General features: G+C 38.0%; 1 protein-coding gene across 1 annotated transcript; it reads right to left on the bottom strand.

Annotated features, from left to right (window-relative positions):
- Positions 1-8,819: 8,819 nt before the first annotated feature.
- On the bottom strand, positions 8,820-11,615 carry bmp15 (bone morphogenetic protein 15). The gene is made up of 2 exons (XM_079866864.1): positions 11,158-11,615; positions 8,820-10,413 (listed from the first exon to the last, which is right to left on the bottom strand). The coding sequence occupies exons 1-2, from the start codon at positions 11,501-11,503 to the stop codon at positions 9,605-9,607; spliced, it is 1,155 nt and encodes a 384-aa protein (XP_079722990.1). The 5' UTR covers positions 11,504-11,615; the 3' UTR covers positions 8,820-9,604.
- Positions 11,616-16,680: the final 5,065 nt, after the last annotated feature.

The raw sequence follows: 16,680 nt of genomic DNA, 5'->3' as shown, positions 1-16,680 counted from the left end.
GCTTTTTCATTGCCAGATGTGGCATTTGTTTGCTTAATGTTTGTGACTAGGATAATCTGATGTCCTCTGGGACTCTGGGAGAAAATGCAGCCAAAGTTGAGAGAAGCAAGGGATAAGGAAGAACGAGAGGAATGAAAGATAAGAACAAAAATCAGACACACTGTAGGCTTTTGGACATGTGCTTGTCAGCATTTTAGAGTCCAATGATGTAAATCTGCAGTTTCACCACAGTTTGTTGAACTGTATAATTTAGACAGCTATGCAATGGTAGCCTATACTCACCGATTTAAAAACCTGATGTAAATAATATGATTTATATTAGATTCTAAGGCTTCTGAATCAACATTTCCCATCCTGTTTCTTCAACGTTCCTTTGACATAGTTCTTCTGTCTCCCTTTGATCATATACACGTGCACAGGGACCTTGTGTTTTAATAAAGAATAAAAAATGGACAAAAAAACAAAGAGGGGAAAAAGACTGTGAACAAGTCGCAGCAAAGATGGCAGCGGGTCAGATATGAGTCGGGCCTCTGATCCAGCTCATCACAAAGGTTCCACACTGACTCATGGTGTTTACTGGTTCTGATGCTTGTCATCTTGGGATTGTCAGATAATACACAGTACTATTTCATAAGCTGGTAGCCTTGTTTTAAACATTTCCAGCATTCTAGCATCGCTGTGTTGGTCATATTGTGATAGAGCTCAAGGTTAAGCTTATCTGCAAGTTCCTTCTTGTTCAGATCAACATAGTATTAAATCTATTCAGATTAAGTGTTTATTGAGGTCAAGCACAGCAATCTGCTCACAACACACTTTGAGGACTGGCCTTTCCTCTTTATGCTTGTGGTAGTTACAGTACCATTCAAAAGTTTGGGATCACTTTTTAAAGAAATTAATACTTTTATTGAGCAAGGACACATTGAATTGATCAAAAGTTACAGTAAATATATTATAATATTTCAAAAATATGTTATTCAATTCATCAAAGAATCCTGCTAAAATAAGTATCATGGTTTTCAGAAAAATATTAAGCAGCGCGACGTTTCTTGAGCAGCAAATCAGTATGATTTCTGAAGGATCATGTGACACTGAAGACTGGAGTAATGATGCTGAAAACTTTTCCATCACAGGAATAAATTACATTTTTAAATATATTAGAAGAGAAAGCAGTTATTTTAAATTGTAATAATATTTTACAATATTATTTTATACAATATCATTTTTCCTGTATTTTTGATCAAATAAATGCTGCATTGGCGAGTAGGCCTATAAGACACTTCTTTCAAAAACATTCAAAAGTCTTACCGACCCAAACTTTGAACAGTATATGGAAAGCTGAAAATTACTCTTTTTTTTTTCTATTTACACAATCAGAGATGCTAAGGAATTTACTTGAATAGTCAAACTAAGGACACAAAGTGTGTGATTTAGGCAACTGAAAATATAAAAACATTGCAGTATTTGAAATGTAAACATAGCTTGATGAAAAATTGCCTTTAGCTATTTAGCAGGGTTGGGTAATCAGCCTTAACTGAGGTGAACAGAAACACCAACCATGTGCTTCCAAAGTTCAGTGGGCTTTTCTGTGCAATTCTACCAGGAAATCTGTATCCAACACCATCTGCACAGACGTGACTCCTCTGAGGGTCACTGGTTGGTTGCAATACAGTCTCACCGCAGTTCGTGTACGTGTACAGTACACGAAATTTAATCTATTGATTCGTGTTCGTCTATTTCAATAGTAAGTATATTTTGTGTCTGCACCACGTTTTTCTTTCTGCCAATCTGGAGCATTGTTTTTTTCTCATTTGATATTATTTTTTTTAAAGAGGTGGTTGATTATGATTTCACTTTTCTAACGTTAGTTAGTGAGTAATGTTGCTGTTGAGAATAAACAACATCCTGTTACAATGCTCAAAGTTCAAAGCAAAGGAAGATATATGCTTTTAAAGAAATAGTTTTTAAGGACTACAACAAACGGCTGGTAGAGACTACACTTTTTTTTTTTTTTTTTTTTTTTGGTAGAGACTACACGACATTCCTCCCGGGTTAGTGAGTGACATCATCAACCCTAGAATTTACATAAACTCCGCCCCAGGGAACGCGATTTATAGATTATCATGACAGAATATGCTAATCAATGACTAGAAGATAGTTAACTCCACATCAGCTATAAATTCATCAACTAACCATTCAGAAATGTCCTGTCGCATTCTACATGTTGTCATTTCTTCTTGAGTCTCTCCATAATTGTCTGACTCCGGTTTGAACATAAAAGGCTAAACGTTTTTGAAATTTTCAGAGCATGTCTGTGTGAGGTAAAAGGACACGAGCTCTTGAAGCTCCGCCCTCTGTGCCGGGAGCAGCAGCTCATTCGCATTTAAAGCGGCACACACAAAAACGGTGCGTTTTTGCTCACCCTCAAAAAGTGACAATTTTACCATGATATATAAAAATATCTGTGCGGTATTTTGAGCTAAAACTTCACATACACACTCTGGGGACATCAAAAACTTATTTTACACCCCTTAATTTTACATTATACCACCCCTTTAAACTTTAACGCTACATTACTCAATATTTAATCAGACATTTTTTTCTCCTTGTTTTTATTGCTTTATATTCTGTAGGCTTCTCACCATTGTAAACCATCGTCCGTTCCTTCCAGTCAAAATATAGTAAATATATTAATTTAACGAGACTGCAGAGTTGTGCTACGGCTATGGCTTCTAAATGTTGCTGTTTATTTTTTGAGAAATACCGTTTTCTTTTCCCATCGGTTTGGTGTGTCATCTAACGGTAATCTACAGTAGCTACCCATTAGACTTATTGACCATCAGTTTAAATTGTTCATCCTTCAATTGTGAGAACGGGGATTTGTTTTGGATATCAATTCAATTTAAATAAAATAAATACATTTATTTAATTAATTAGTTGACGCAAGCATTATATATGAACCTCAGCATCCGTTGCAGTGGAGATGGAGCCAGTCCGCTTTGCGATTGGGTGATTTCTTCAGTGATTTCTCACTGCGTTCAAACCATCGTCCAGGTAACGTTAAGCGAGGTTCATAAGTAATGATCACATTTTGCTTAAATGTTATAAGTTATGCTTTTCTTTGTCATTATAATGTCTATAGACTCACATGGTTTACATTTTACGGCAATGAATTAAAGCCCGACCAATGGTTTCCTCGTCATCAGCAAAAAAAAAAAAAACTTAGGCTTGCTAAATGGTTAGCTAATTATCTAGAAATGTAATTTTCTCTCGAACGTCATTGTAATGTGTCAGTAATAACGATATCACTTGGCCTAACATTGCTGCACATAAATCTTTAAAAACATTATTTTTCTATTAATTTATCTTACGAACACGAATCAATAGATTAAAAAGATTATTATCAATAGATTATTCACGAATCAATAGATTAAATTTCGTGACTATGTCACAAACTGCCGTGAGACTGGGTTCTGTTTCTTATGAACACTGAAAAAAAGGGTTTCATTTTATTTTGATGGTCCCTTTAACACATTCTGTTGACTTGCTTGTATGTTTGCTCCTACATGTCTGCTAACTCTCATTAAAGTGTTAATAGAGTATTAGTAGACTGATAGGGTTAGGGTTAGAATAAGTTGACATGTAGTTGCAAAGTTACTTAGTCAGTAGAATACCTGTTGGGGGAGCATTACAATAAAGAACAGATATTAAGCAGACAGTCTATTAATACTAATGGAGTTAGTTGACATGTAGTTGCAGTTACTTATAGTTAACAGAATGTTCAAAAGGGACCATCAAAATAAAGTGTTACCAAAAAATACTTTTGCATAGATTTAGAAGTTTTAAATGCAAGTGAAATCACTTTACATCGATTTGATAAACAAACCTTGAGGGTGTTTGTTTTTTTGGAGATAATCCGTATACTCCATGCACAACAATAGACCATTCTATCATTTGAAAAAGATAAGAAACTAAATTCCTTCCACCAGTAGCCTTGAGAAGACTTTTAGGAGTTCAACTTCAGGAGAAGAACTGTATATATCCTTTCCCTTAAAAATAATCTCTCTTTCTGAATCAAATGCATGACAATTCATCAGGGTGTTCCCTCAGTGCTTTAGGGTCAAGAACCCTGTCCCCATTTGATTTGTTTGTCAGTTTTGGCACTTGGTCAAAAGATGTTAGACCGAGTACACCATCCCACCGGGAACTGAAACAATTATCAGTTGCCAATGAGGAGAAAAGGGCCTCAGCAGATTCAGCCAGTTTCATTCCATCCAGTGTACCTGCACTTCGCAAAACATCTCTGTGTAATAAAGGAGCCTTAATTGTGACTCATGTAGTTCAGTTCAAACTTCTGTTCCTCAGTGACAAAATGAGTTGATATAATTGGGGGTGAGATGCTTTGTTGATGTTCTTCCTAATTGATAATATCCTGTTTTTATAGGCAAGCTGGACCTTTGACTTTTCTGATTAACCTGACCAAGAGCTGTCCACTTCTCCAAAAAAAATTTTGTCTGATCGACATGTCATGTAACCTAGAGTTTGTTGCTTATGATTTTTAGGACTGGATGAATCTTAAACTGGATATAACTCAACATAAAGGATGTCACGGGTGGTTGCAGGAAGGCAGTAGTCTGGCTATCAACAGACCAAGCTCAATCTTTTAAGATTGAACATTGGTCTGGGGAGTCTGTATTTTCTACTGCACAAGAGGTGTGATCAATGGGCATAGTTCAAATGACTCTGTACACAATTGGATAGTCCTTCAACCAATCAGACCAACGATCCGGGTGAAGTACTTTGCAGAGCGACGTGAAAACTCCAGGCAGGAAATGTGTAACCAAACGTGTTGATCAGCGGTTTGCAGAATCGATTGGTTTTTGCGGGTTATTTAAAAAAAACTCCTTAGCGATTTGTTTGCTAAAAAGAAGCCATTGAGCATCGTCGAGAGGTTAAAAGGAATTGGACTGAGCCGTAATGGCTCTGGAATTGGATTGGATTAAACCCGCCAATAGCGCGCCAGGTGGATAAGCCAGTTTGTGATTGGTTCCCGCAAATTTGTAAAGGAAGCAGCAGATATAAATGTATAGGTTTCCAGCCTGAGCTGCAGGGTGAAATCAAATCGCCGGCAGATCAGGCTGGGTTTACAAATGAAGATAAAGATTAAGTTCCAACACGTAATTTAATGAAGATAACACGAAGGGTAAACAGAGAGGCAGGGCAACACACACTAAAATCAGACCGAACAATGACAGACTGTGAAGGGAGAATTTAAATAGTGATTAAAACAAGATGATTCATGATGTGCACCTGAACAGAATGAACTAATAATGAGGAGTGGGAAAACTGAACAAAGGAACACATGATGAAAATAAAAAAACAAACTAAAAGTTCATCATAATGAAACTAAACTGAACATAATGGTGACAGAACGCCCCCTCCCAGCAGGCACAACCTCGATGTGACGCCGAGGGAAATGAGGAACCCGGGGCAGCTGTAGGCACTGGGTGTAGTGGACAGCCCACAAGTCCGTTGCGGAAGTGGTGTGACGACTGACCAAGGGGGAGCCAGCAGGACGAGGGAACCCGGTGGAGCCGCAAGTCTGAGGGTCTCCGGTGGATCTGAAGGTGGGAGGAGCCAAGATGGAGCCGACAGGTCGACAGGCCGAGATGGAGCGAAGAGATCCGAGGCCAGAGTCGAAGCTGCAGAATCCTCTCGCACTGACGCTGCTGGTGGTAACACGACCTGCGGCACGACGTCATAGCAGGGCTTCTGCGGAGATGGCGCAGGGCTGTTGACATAGAATAGTTCATAGTTTATACAGTCAATAGTTTTCCGAAACAGCAATGATGAAGGTACCGACCAGTTTAACTCTTCTTGCAGCAGCTTAATGATATAATTGCTCATACCAGGTCTCCTGGTGATGTGTTTCCTTCTTCCCTGTTTAAGCAGGTACTTGATTCCATTGGCCCAAGCATTCTGTCTATTATGAATATTAGTTTGTCATCTGGTGTTGTTCCGGTTAGTTTTAAGCATGCGGTTATTCAGCCCCTTTTCAAAAAAAAAAAAAGGCTTAGACCCCTTTGACGCGAGTAATTTTCGTCCCATTTCGAAATTGCCTTTTATATCTAAGATACTGCATGGAAAAATGTGCATGTGAATGCACAGCTTAAGGACTTTTTAATGAGGAATAACATTTTCGATAGATTCCAGTCAGGTTTTAGAGCTGGTCATAGTACAGAGTCTGCTCTTTTGAGGGTCTCTAATGACATCCTATGACGTGTTGATTCTGGAAACCTTGTTGTTCTACTTTTGTTAGATCTTACTGCGGCATTTGATACAGTTGATCATAATATTCTTATTGATCGTCTTAGGGATCAGGTTGGTATTCCGGCCGTAGCCCTGAAATGGTTCTCTTCCTATTTGAAGGATAGGACTAGGGTCAGTTTAGGGAATTATTCTTCTACTGTTGCTCCTCTTGTGTGTGGGGTTCCACAGGGCTCTATACTGGGACCAATTTTATTTTCCCTTTATATGCTCCCTCTAGGTTCTATTTTTGAGAAATTTGGGATTCAGTATCATCTGTATGCGGATGATTCTCACATTTATTTACCACTGAAACATGGGCATAAATGTGGCATTCAGTCTCTCCATGCATGTTTGACCGAGGTTAAGTGCTGGCTGGCGAACAACTTTCTCCAATTAAATGAGGATAAGACCGAGATTATTTTATTTGGAAATAAGGGGTGTGTGGAGGATGACTGCCTGGGGTTGTTTCCTGGGAAAAAACTGTCTAGCGTGAGAACCCTTGGTGTCATTTTTGACTCTGAGCTTAAATTTGACCGGCAAATCAATGCTGTTGTTAAGAATAGTTTTTTACATCTTAGATCGATATCTAAATTGAAATCTATCCTCTCTTTTGAAGATATGGAGAAGGTTGTTCATGCCTTTGTCATCCCGTTTGGATTATTGTAATGTGTTGGATCTGGGTGTGAGTCAGGCTTCTCTCTCCCGTTTGCAGCTTGTTCAGAACTCAGCTGCCAGACTTTTAACGGGTACTAAGAAGAGACAGCATATTACTCCTGTGTTAATTAAACTACATTGGTTACCCATACGATACAGAATTCAATACAAAGCGTTGTTGTATGTTTTTAAGTCTCTGCATGGCCTGGCACCTGAGTATGTTACTGATTTAATCAGTCGCTGTCAATCCAGTAGATCTCTGCGATCAAATGATCAATTGCTCCTCATGGTTCCGCGATCCCATTTAAAATGTAAAGGTGATCGGGCATTCTCTGTTGCAGCTCCTAGACTCTGGAATGACCTTCCGCTGTCTGTAAAATCTTCTCCTTCTTTGGGTGTTTTTCAGAGTGCGCTTAAAACGTATTTGTTTTCTTCAGCATTTGAATATGCTTTGTAAGCTGTGTATGTCATATGTTTGCATTGTTTTTATTTTTATTTTATATTTTCTGTACAGCACTTTGGTTCCACTTGTGGTGTTGAAAGTGCTCTATAAATAAAGTTGAGTTGAGTTCAGTTGAGTGCTGGAAATGGAAGTGTAATCAACCAAGTGGATGCTACAACAACAATAATGGGTCAGATATTGATTAAAAAAACGTTTTATATTAAAAAAAGACTACAAACATATTTTGATGCTTCTGGTTTAACAATTTACTCAGTGCATCACATTTAATTTTTTTCTCCATTTTGGTTCAAAAGTTTGTGTCGGTAAAACTGTTTTGAAAGAAATTAATACTTTTATTCATGAGAAAATTTGATTTCTATTAATATACATTTTCTATTAAATTTATAATTTCAAATAAATGCAGTTCCCTTGAACTTTCCATTAATCATAAAATATTGAGGGGGGAAAGTGTTGTTTCTACAAATATTTTAAGCAGCACAACATAATACAATTGTTTCTTGAGCAACAAATCAGCAAATTATATTGATTTCAGAAGGTTCATGTGACACTGAAGACTGGGGTAATGTCTGCTGAAAATTCAGCTTTGCGTCACATGAATACATTACATTTTAAAATATATTAAAATAGAAAACAAAATTTCAAATTGCAGCCTAGGTGAGCATAAGAGACTTCTTTCAAAAACATTAAAACAAGTCTTACCAACCCCAAACCTTCAGACAGTACTCTATTGCCTGGTTTCACAGACTAAAGTGCATGTTTGAGCGGTTTCAACTGAAAGCAATTTGCACTGACATCTTAAAATATGTCAGTGCCATTTTTGTCTCAAGTAGACACCACTAATTTTTTCCCCCCTAAGGCATGTTTATAAAAGCTATAAATGTCTTAATTTAACTAAGGCCAACCTCTGACTTAATCAAAGCACTGTCTATGAAACCAGGCCTATATCTTCTTTCCACAGCAAATAAAACATACATATCTGCTATGCCCAAAATGCTAAATAGATGCTACATTCTAATACATTTCGGGTTTTTTTCTGGTACACAATCTTATAGACTATATACATTTCCCTGTTAGTTGGAAGATACCATATCTGAGCATTCTATAAATACTGACACAAGGATTTTTAAAACATTCAAGTATTCTTCCATATCTTGTCCTGATATTGCATGGAGGCTGAACACTTGCTTAAGGTTCTAAATGAACTTTCACCCAAATTTTACACCAGACAAGCTCTATAACATCAAAGAAGCCAGTTCAGACCAGCATTCCTGCCATCTCCATTTACTAGAGCTGAGAGAAACAGCTGGGGGAGAGCGACTCCTATTGATCAAATCTAAGAGAAATACCAAACAAAAGAGAATCAAATGACCACACAACAAGCATATTTATACGTTTGCCTTCTTTTTTTCCGTTTTCTTTTTTTACAAAATAACTACTTTATTTCAACATCTTTCAATATAACATTAAAACATTCATTTAGGTGCATGGACATTTCTCCTCTAAGAAATACATCTATGAAAGTCTCATTTATACACTTACTGCATGTCTTCACTGAGGTTGTGCAAAATTAGCCTCTGCTTATTTTCTCCACTTGCTTTCGAAGGCCATGCTCTTTGTCAAAGATGGGCAAAGCCTGTGCTTTCAGAAAGAGGATACAAATGCAGCAGACAAGAGAAACAGCAACAACTCTATGGCCTAAGTCAACAGACAGGGCTCTTTCGTGCTTCTTTTTTTCTCCTCCATTTTCCTTTTTTCAGTACAGTGTCTTCAATAAAGTGCCAACATTCTCCTATTTCATTCCCCTCCATAAATACATTACAAAAGATGTCACATTAATACATACCAGACAGAAACAAAGAACATACATAGAGAAGAGCAAGCAGAAAAGAAATATTACATGATAGTCACTCATTCACCAATCAGAATCCAGTTACTCATACCTAGATTCCTAAAAAGTCTGTGCTGTGAGAGGTGAGACTGAATTGATCACTCTCCACAATTCAAGTCTAACACAAACCTTGCTGTGTGAATGTTCTTAGTAATGCGCAAGCAATGGCAACAGGCAAATCAAACCCAATATAACCAGTCCTTTCGGCTGAGTTCTTCAATTGTGCTAGTTCAAATTCACATTGTCCTTTAGCACCATTCAATTATTTTCTTGATCTGACCCCAAGCCCAAAGTCATCTGCAGGTGCAGGAGTCTGCAATCATATCTTCATATTCTTTATAAACTATGTTTCCATCCTTCTCCATCATCAACACGCTGATAGGTTTGTATTTATAAGGAACGCAAGAGGGCATCGGGATATCTGACACACCAAGCTCGCTGATCAAATTCTGCATGATTGCGTGGTTGGGCGAATTGTAGCCGTAATGCAGGATACGAGGGCAGTCTCCCATACAGTAATGAGGGTTGTACTTGTGGGGTGCAATGATCCAATGGTCCCATCCCAAATCTTTGAAGGTCACGTGGTAGGAGTGCAGCTTGCACTGGTTTTTGGCCACGCTGTTCGACCCTTGCTTGTAGTTGGGGATGTCAGAGACGATGCTCCCAGGCTCCTGAGACCGGCGGGTCCTGGGGCGGGAAAGGGGCGTAAAGTACTTCCCCCATTCCACAGGTTGCTTGTTCTCCTCCAAGAAGAGCAGCAAAACAGGAGCTCGAAGATGGTGTTGAGGTGGGAAGCATTTTCGATGTGTAATGGACCTGGCATTCTTTGGTTGAGTGCATCGATAATGAGCTAAGAGGGATACCTGGCCATCTTTTGACTCAGACACATGGTTTGTGACATCCGATTCGGTCCACAGGCTTCGAGGACCCATAGCGACATAGTCACCTTCAGGAAGATCTTGAAGAGACGTGACCCTTGCCTCACAAATAAAAGGATGACGGGATGACACAGGAGACCTCAGGTGCATAAAAGACGCCTTCACCAGTTTGTCCAACAAGAGGTTTTTCAGTTCATATTTCACTGTGTAGTTATACTGAAGGTCTAGTCCAGTAGGATTTACAGATAGGAGAGAGAAAATGAAAATAAATAATCAGACAATGGGCCTAGATTTCAAAAATACACATCTAATAGTTATTATAATACTTTAAGGGCTAATGTGCACAACACACTCTTAAAAATAAAGGTTCCAAAGCAATGCCATAAAAGAACCATTTTTGGTTATCAAAGAACCTTTCTGAGAACCTTTTTTTTTCTTACTAAGAACACTTTCAAAACCTAAAGAACCCTTTTCCACAGTAAAGAACCTATTGTGGAATGGAAAGGTTCCATAAATGTTTATTGCAGAACTTCACAGAACATTAGATGCCAACAAAGAACTTTTTAAAGTGATAGTTCACCAAAAAATTAAAACTTTGCCATCATTTAGGACTACTCACCATTTTCTACAATGGAAATCAATGGATGTCGTCAACATTTTTTTAAATATCTTTTGTGTTCAACAGAAGAGAGAAACTCATATAGGTTTGGAACAACTTGAGAGTGGGCAAGTAATGACAAAATTAGCATTTTTTGGTGAACTATCCCTTTAAGAGTGTAGTGTGAATGAAAAATGAAAACCCCTTTTTTAAAAACCCTTTTCACTATAAAGAACCTTGCAATGGAAGGTTCCATTGATGGTAAATGTTCTTCATTGAACAATAGATGCCAATTTTATTTTTAAGGGTGCAAATAAGGACAAAGGCATGTACTTAATGGACGTGTGTGAGATAAGATAGAGTGCTTTACCATTTGAGGTTGGGAGAAAGTGCTTTTCAGTGGTGGACGCTTTGAGCAGCCTTATAGTGTTGGACCCAAATAACTTGAGCTGCTTTGGTCGTCCATCTGCATCCGCCGCTAACCTGTATAGACTTAACATCAGACGCATACCTTCATCTTCAGTTTGGCTTTCTAGGAGAGGTTTAAAATAAGTGTTCCTCTGTTTTGGGTGTCGATTTCGACGAACTTCTCTGCTGGCGACGCCAACATGTGACGGATAAGACATGTTTCCGGCCACGCGCGTAGATATGTGCAGCACAAACAAACACGACAGTACGCAAAGTCTCAGACAGTTGTGACAGCTGGTAGCCTTCATGTTCAGCCCCTCGTACAGACGAGTGCCACCTGGAAGGCTACCATCGTCTAAGACAATCAGCGGGCGGAATTCAACCTAAACATCACCTGACCACGACAAACTTTTTGATGCACCTCTAATCGTGTGACGTCATGCTCAATCACCTATCAAACTTCAAGTGGCGTGTCATTTACACAAGAGGTGTTTACTAAATTTCAATCCTGTTGATGAAAAAACAAAAAGGAAATTAAATCAATGGCTTATGAGAGATCTGCTTGACTTCATATGGAAAAACAAAAATAAAGAAAACAATTATTATGAATTCATATGAAAATGGTGGCCTAATTTTTTGGGATTTTGAAACGTTAAGTAATAAATTTAAAGTAAATTGGCTTAGTCAGGTTGTTAGAAATCCTTACTCCATTTGGAACTTTATCCCTTCCCATATGCTTGCTAATGTTGGTAATATAATTTTTCTTCTTAATTTTAATTATAACATTGACAAAATACCAGTCAAATTATCAGAATTTCATCGCCAGGCCTTTTTTATCATGGTCCTTGATTTTCAAGCACAACTTTATAGTGCATTACTGTAAAAACCAAGCTAATCAGTACACTACTGTAATTATTTTTATTTGTACTAAATATAAATTAGATTTCATTATTTTGATTTATAATAAAATTGTATTTTTATCCTACATAAGTATACTGACATACAAATCAATTAGACAAAATTATTTATTATCAAAATTAAATTATCAATTAGACAAAATACCTTTAAAAAAAAAAAAAAAAAAAAACATTTCATATTATATCACAAAATAAACAGTCTGCCAATGCTGGAAATTATGTGTTAAATTTTTACACATTAATGGGTGAGTTTAGGGACAACATTTTTTTGTGTTAATTTGAACTCATTCATTGTGTTAATGATTTTAACAAAGTAAATATGTTAGAGGTTAGCACAAAGATGTGTAAATGTGTTAAATTGACACATTATGTGCTGTCCTTCACTGCACACATTGTTAAAAAAACATACATAAAATCCTAAACAAAACGTTAGCATTTGACAAAATGAATGCAGAGTCATTGGTTGTTTAGCTTATACAATTATTATAATGAAATATCATCCATTACATTCATAAAACGGTAGAATATATATACATTTTTAAGCAGTCAAAAAGGAAATGTCCAACACGACAAAACACAGTTCTTTTCACAATACATGGCACATAACCTTCAAAATAATTTCACTTATTTCCATAGAATTGTTGGAAACACTGGTGGCCAAAAGAAGAATTTAATTGTCTTAATGTTTTTGAAAGAAGTCTCAATTGATGCTCAAGAAACATTTCTTATTATTATCAAGGTCTGACTGTCTACTCCTCCATCTTTTCCGCATAGGAGTAGAAGTCATCATCAAAATAATCTTTAAAAAGCCAACACAATGTTTTTGTCCACCTTTGCGAATAAATGAACTTTTCCAAAGATTTACATTTGTGAACATGGAATTTTGCCTTTAAAAAAATAAAATATATTATATAAACCTGACTGTGCCTGTCTCTATAATTCTCCAAAATCTATAAAGACATTACAAATTTTAAGAGTTTTAACTGCTTTTTGCGTCATAAAAAATCAATATTAAGCTCCATTTCTTTCTAAAACAGGGTTTTTTACAGGAAAATTTACATTTCTAAAATTCTCCGAAAGACCAAATTATAGATGTTTCCAAAACAACACAAATTAGCCATAATGGTCTTACAAATGGGCAGTGCCAAAATAAATGAACCGTAGTTTCAGGGCAACTGTCACAAAAAGTACAATTAAAATCAATATCGCTTTTAAATTTCACAAAGTAATGTTCAACTGGGTACATTTTATGTATAATCTTGAATAATACCTCCTTAACTTTGTTTGTAATTAAATATTGATTAGGTGTAAGACAAACCTTTTTCCACATATTATTCTCTGTCAATTGATTCCAGAATGAGTAAATATAAGGCAAAGACACATTGTTTCTTTGAAATAACGCTCTTATGGATCTGTTTTGTGAGTTAGGGGAAAAACAAATATACACTGTTAGACTTTTCTATAATTTCTACAGTTATTTACTTTAAATCACCCAGTGATTTATATTATAGTATATTAGTATTGTACTAAAAGCAACCGCATATCAACCAACTGCTCAAAGCGTTCTGACAACCATATGCATGAAAACCAGAAACAAGAGTCCAGCAACCACATAAAACAGGTTAACAACTGTGCAGAAACCTTAGCAAACGCATGTCAACACACAAGAAACCACCTAAAATATCCTGACAACAAAGAAGCAAAGTACGAAAACACTCAGAACAACCATCTCAATGCACTGACAACCACAGAAAACATCCTAACAACCACACAACAATGTGCAGAACACTCACTGTACAAAATAAAACTTACTCCACAAACTGGGAACCTACACAGTATTTACATTCGTAGGTCCCACTATGTGATACTCTGGGCTCCATGTGACACTGTGATGACTCAGTGTCTGGGCTTCTTTCTTCGGGGTTCCTCGGGCAGGGGCTCTTCACTGATGTCCACATGGATTTGTGGAGCGAAGCTTCTTCTGCTGGGTGTGGAGAAGCTCTCAGTGACGAGGACACGTCCATCGGGATGCTCCGTCTCCACCAGTGAAGGGCAGTTGAGTGTCTCCCACAGCTGCTGCTTGATCGTCAGGCCCAGCTCAAGACTGTAGGGACGGTGCCGACCAGAGCGAGTCTTCATCATGGGCTCCGCCACAGAACAGTAAATGTCCTGGTAGCCCTGCACACTGGAGCCATAGATGGAGACAGACTCTTCCTGCTGACATGTGTCCACTGAAGAGGCTGCTGGAAGGATTTCGGGAAGGACAGCAGCATTCTTCAGGAAGCGCTCCTCCAAACCGCTGGGACTTTGAGCTTTCGCAGAGATGCAGCTGTAAGTGTGACCCAACCTGATTACAGCTGCCAGATGTGAAAGCTCACAGGGGTCTGGAGTGGAAGAGAATCCCCTCAGGTGTGTGGGAAGAGCCCTTCTCGGGTGACGCTGCTCCATGATCATAATTCAAGAATAACTTTCCAAATAGGACAAATTTCAGAAACTTAGCAAATTGTAGAGTTGTGAGAACAGGCTTCAAGGCTTCAGGGACAGTTGTGTTAATTTCAAATATCAACACATGCTGCTGAACTGACATAGAATGTTGATGTGCTGTTTCTTATGTCTGTGTTTCTTTTCCGCCTCCCACTGGACATTTAGGTACTAAACGTAGGCACTGCACTATGTTTACTTTCGATTTCTCTCAGTGAATGCAGTCAAGAACAACGGGCTTGTTTGAACATGGGCCGAGTTTCTATTGGCTATTGATTCCATCGTTTAAACCTTGGAAATATATGTCTGTAAGTGCAATATTTTACACTAATTAAAGTGTTTAAGAATTATTAGATCGAGATTATTGCTATATTTATGTTATAAGCACACTTGATTTGTGTTATTGGTAACGTGCTATGTTGTAGCGTACCGACATGCTAATTTCTCTTCTGTTTATACATAATCTCATTTGAATATAATTTCTCTGTTTATTACTTATGTAAAAGGAACTATGTACAAATTCAAACCGTAATGTTAAGTGTATGTAAATGTGAACATAATGTTCATACATATTTTTCTTCTTGTTTGTTGTTTTACAGAAAAAATATTGAGAAGCGAATCACCAGTAAAGTCACTAAAGTTATGAAGACTGCTTTCTGGAGTTCTATTTTCAAGATGTACGCGATCTGTTAAGCCTTTGCTTAAAGGTATAGTGGAGGATTTTCTTTTTCCGGGTGGATCATCAAGACTATTGGTCCTCCTAAGTGTCAATCATTCTGGTGATATGTTAACGTAAGGCCGTCGTATGTGCTTGTCCCTTTTTGCTTTCTGCGCATGCGCACTTTCAGGTGTATATGTGTGGTGAGCTACGGTTTCAGCCATTCCTTTGAAAATCAGGAGCATACAATGGAACAACATCAGCAGCGGTTTCCTGATACTCCGATTTTACAGTCATCCATGAGGAGCGCTGAACCTCTTCAGTGTGAAGCTACAGTAACATCTCCACATGTACATCCATCGTATGGAATGGAGGAGTTAAAAATAAAACATGAGACAGGGGATAACCAGAGAGGCGAAGATCATGGACATCGCTCTGCTTTTCAAGCTTCTCCTATTCCCAGCTTTAGAGCTCCCATGGTTAACCTGCCATACACATCTGATTTAGCTAACTACATGGTAAGAAAAGAGATGGTGAGTTCTGGTCTTGTAAAGTTCGATGATCACCCTGAGAACTAGGCCTGGAAATCCTCTTTTCAAGATGTCACAAAAGACCTCGGATTAACAGCTAGAGAAGAGCTCGACCTTCTCACAAAATGGCTCGGCCCAGAGTCATCCATGCAAGCAAAACGGATCAGATCGGTTCATGCGCACTATCCTATAGCAGGTGTCCGTATGCTTTGGCAGCGTTTGGAAGAGTGTTACGGGAGCCCAGAAGTAATTGAGAATGCGCTGTTGAGAAAACTGGAGGAGTTTCCAAACATTTCTAATAGAGATGGGCAAAGACTCAGGGAGCTAGGAGACATGCTTATGGAATTGGAATCTAGAAAGACAGGGGGACATTTACCAGGTTTAGCAATTCTTGACACTGCAAGGGGAGTCAATCCCATCATTGAGAAGCTTCCCTTTAATCTGCAGGAAAGATGGATCACTCATGGAGCTAAGTATAAAGAGGATTATCATGTCTCTTTTCCGCCATTAGGCTTCTTTGTGCGGTTCATTTGCGACCAAGCAAGAATAAGAAATGATCCCAGTTTTTTGTTATCTATGTCATCTTAAATTATGTCATCACCAGCAAGTCGTCTTAAACAGGAGAAATTTTCACGGGTCAGCAACAAAAACCTGTGTCGTTAAGGAAAACTGAAGTGTTAGACACAGTTTCAAGAACCAGAACCAACCAACCTCCAGAACAAAAGATTTTGGACCCTAGTAAGCAATGTCCAATTCACAATAAGCCGCATCCGTTGTCAAAGTGCCGTGGTTTTAGAGGAAAGACCCTGGATGAAAGAAAAACTTACCTCAAAGAACAGTCTATCTGCTTCAGATGTTGCGGTTCCGCTAAACACATAGCCAAAGAATGTGGGGCAGCT

This window comes from Squalius cephalus (assembly GCF_949319135.1).
Source record: "Squalius cephalus genome assembly, chromosome: 3".
NCBI classification, from domain to species: Eukaryota; Metazoa; Chordata; class Actinopteri; order Cypriniformes; family Leuciscidae; genus Squalius; species Squalius cephalus.
This window is presented reverse-complemented; position numbering and strand designations above follow the sequence as displayed.

Coding starts and splice junctions, on each gene's coding strand:
- bmp15 (XM_079866864.1), bottom strand. CDS start 11,503: ATGAAGGCTACCAGCTGTCACAACTGTCTGAGACTTTGCGTACTGTCG. Junction 10,414..11,157: donor CTTTCTCCCAACCTCAAATG/GTAAAGCACTCT, acceptor CTACTGGACTAG/ACCTTCAGTATAACTACACA.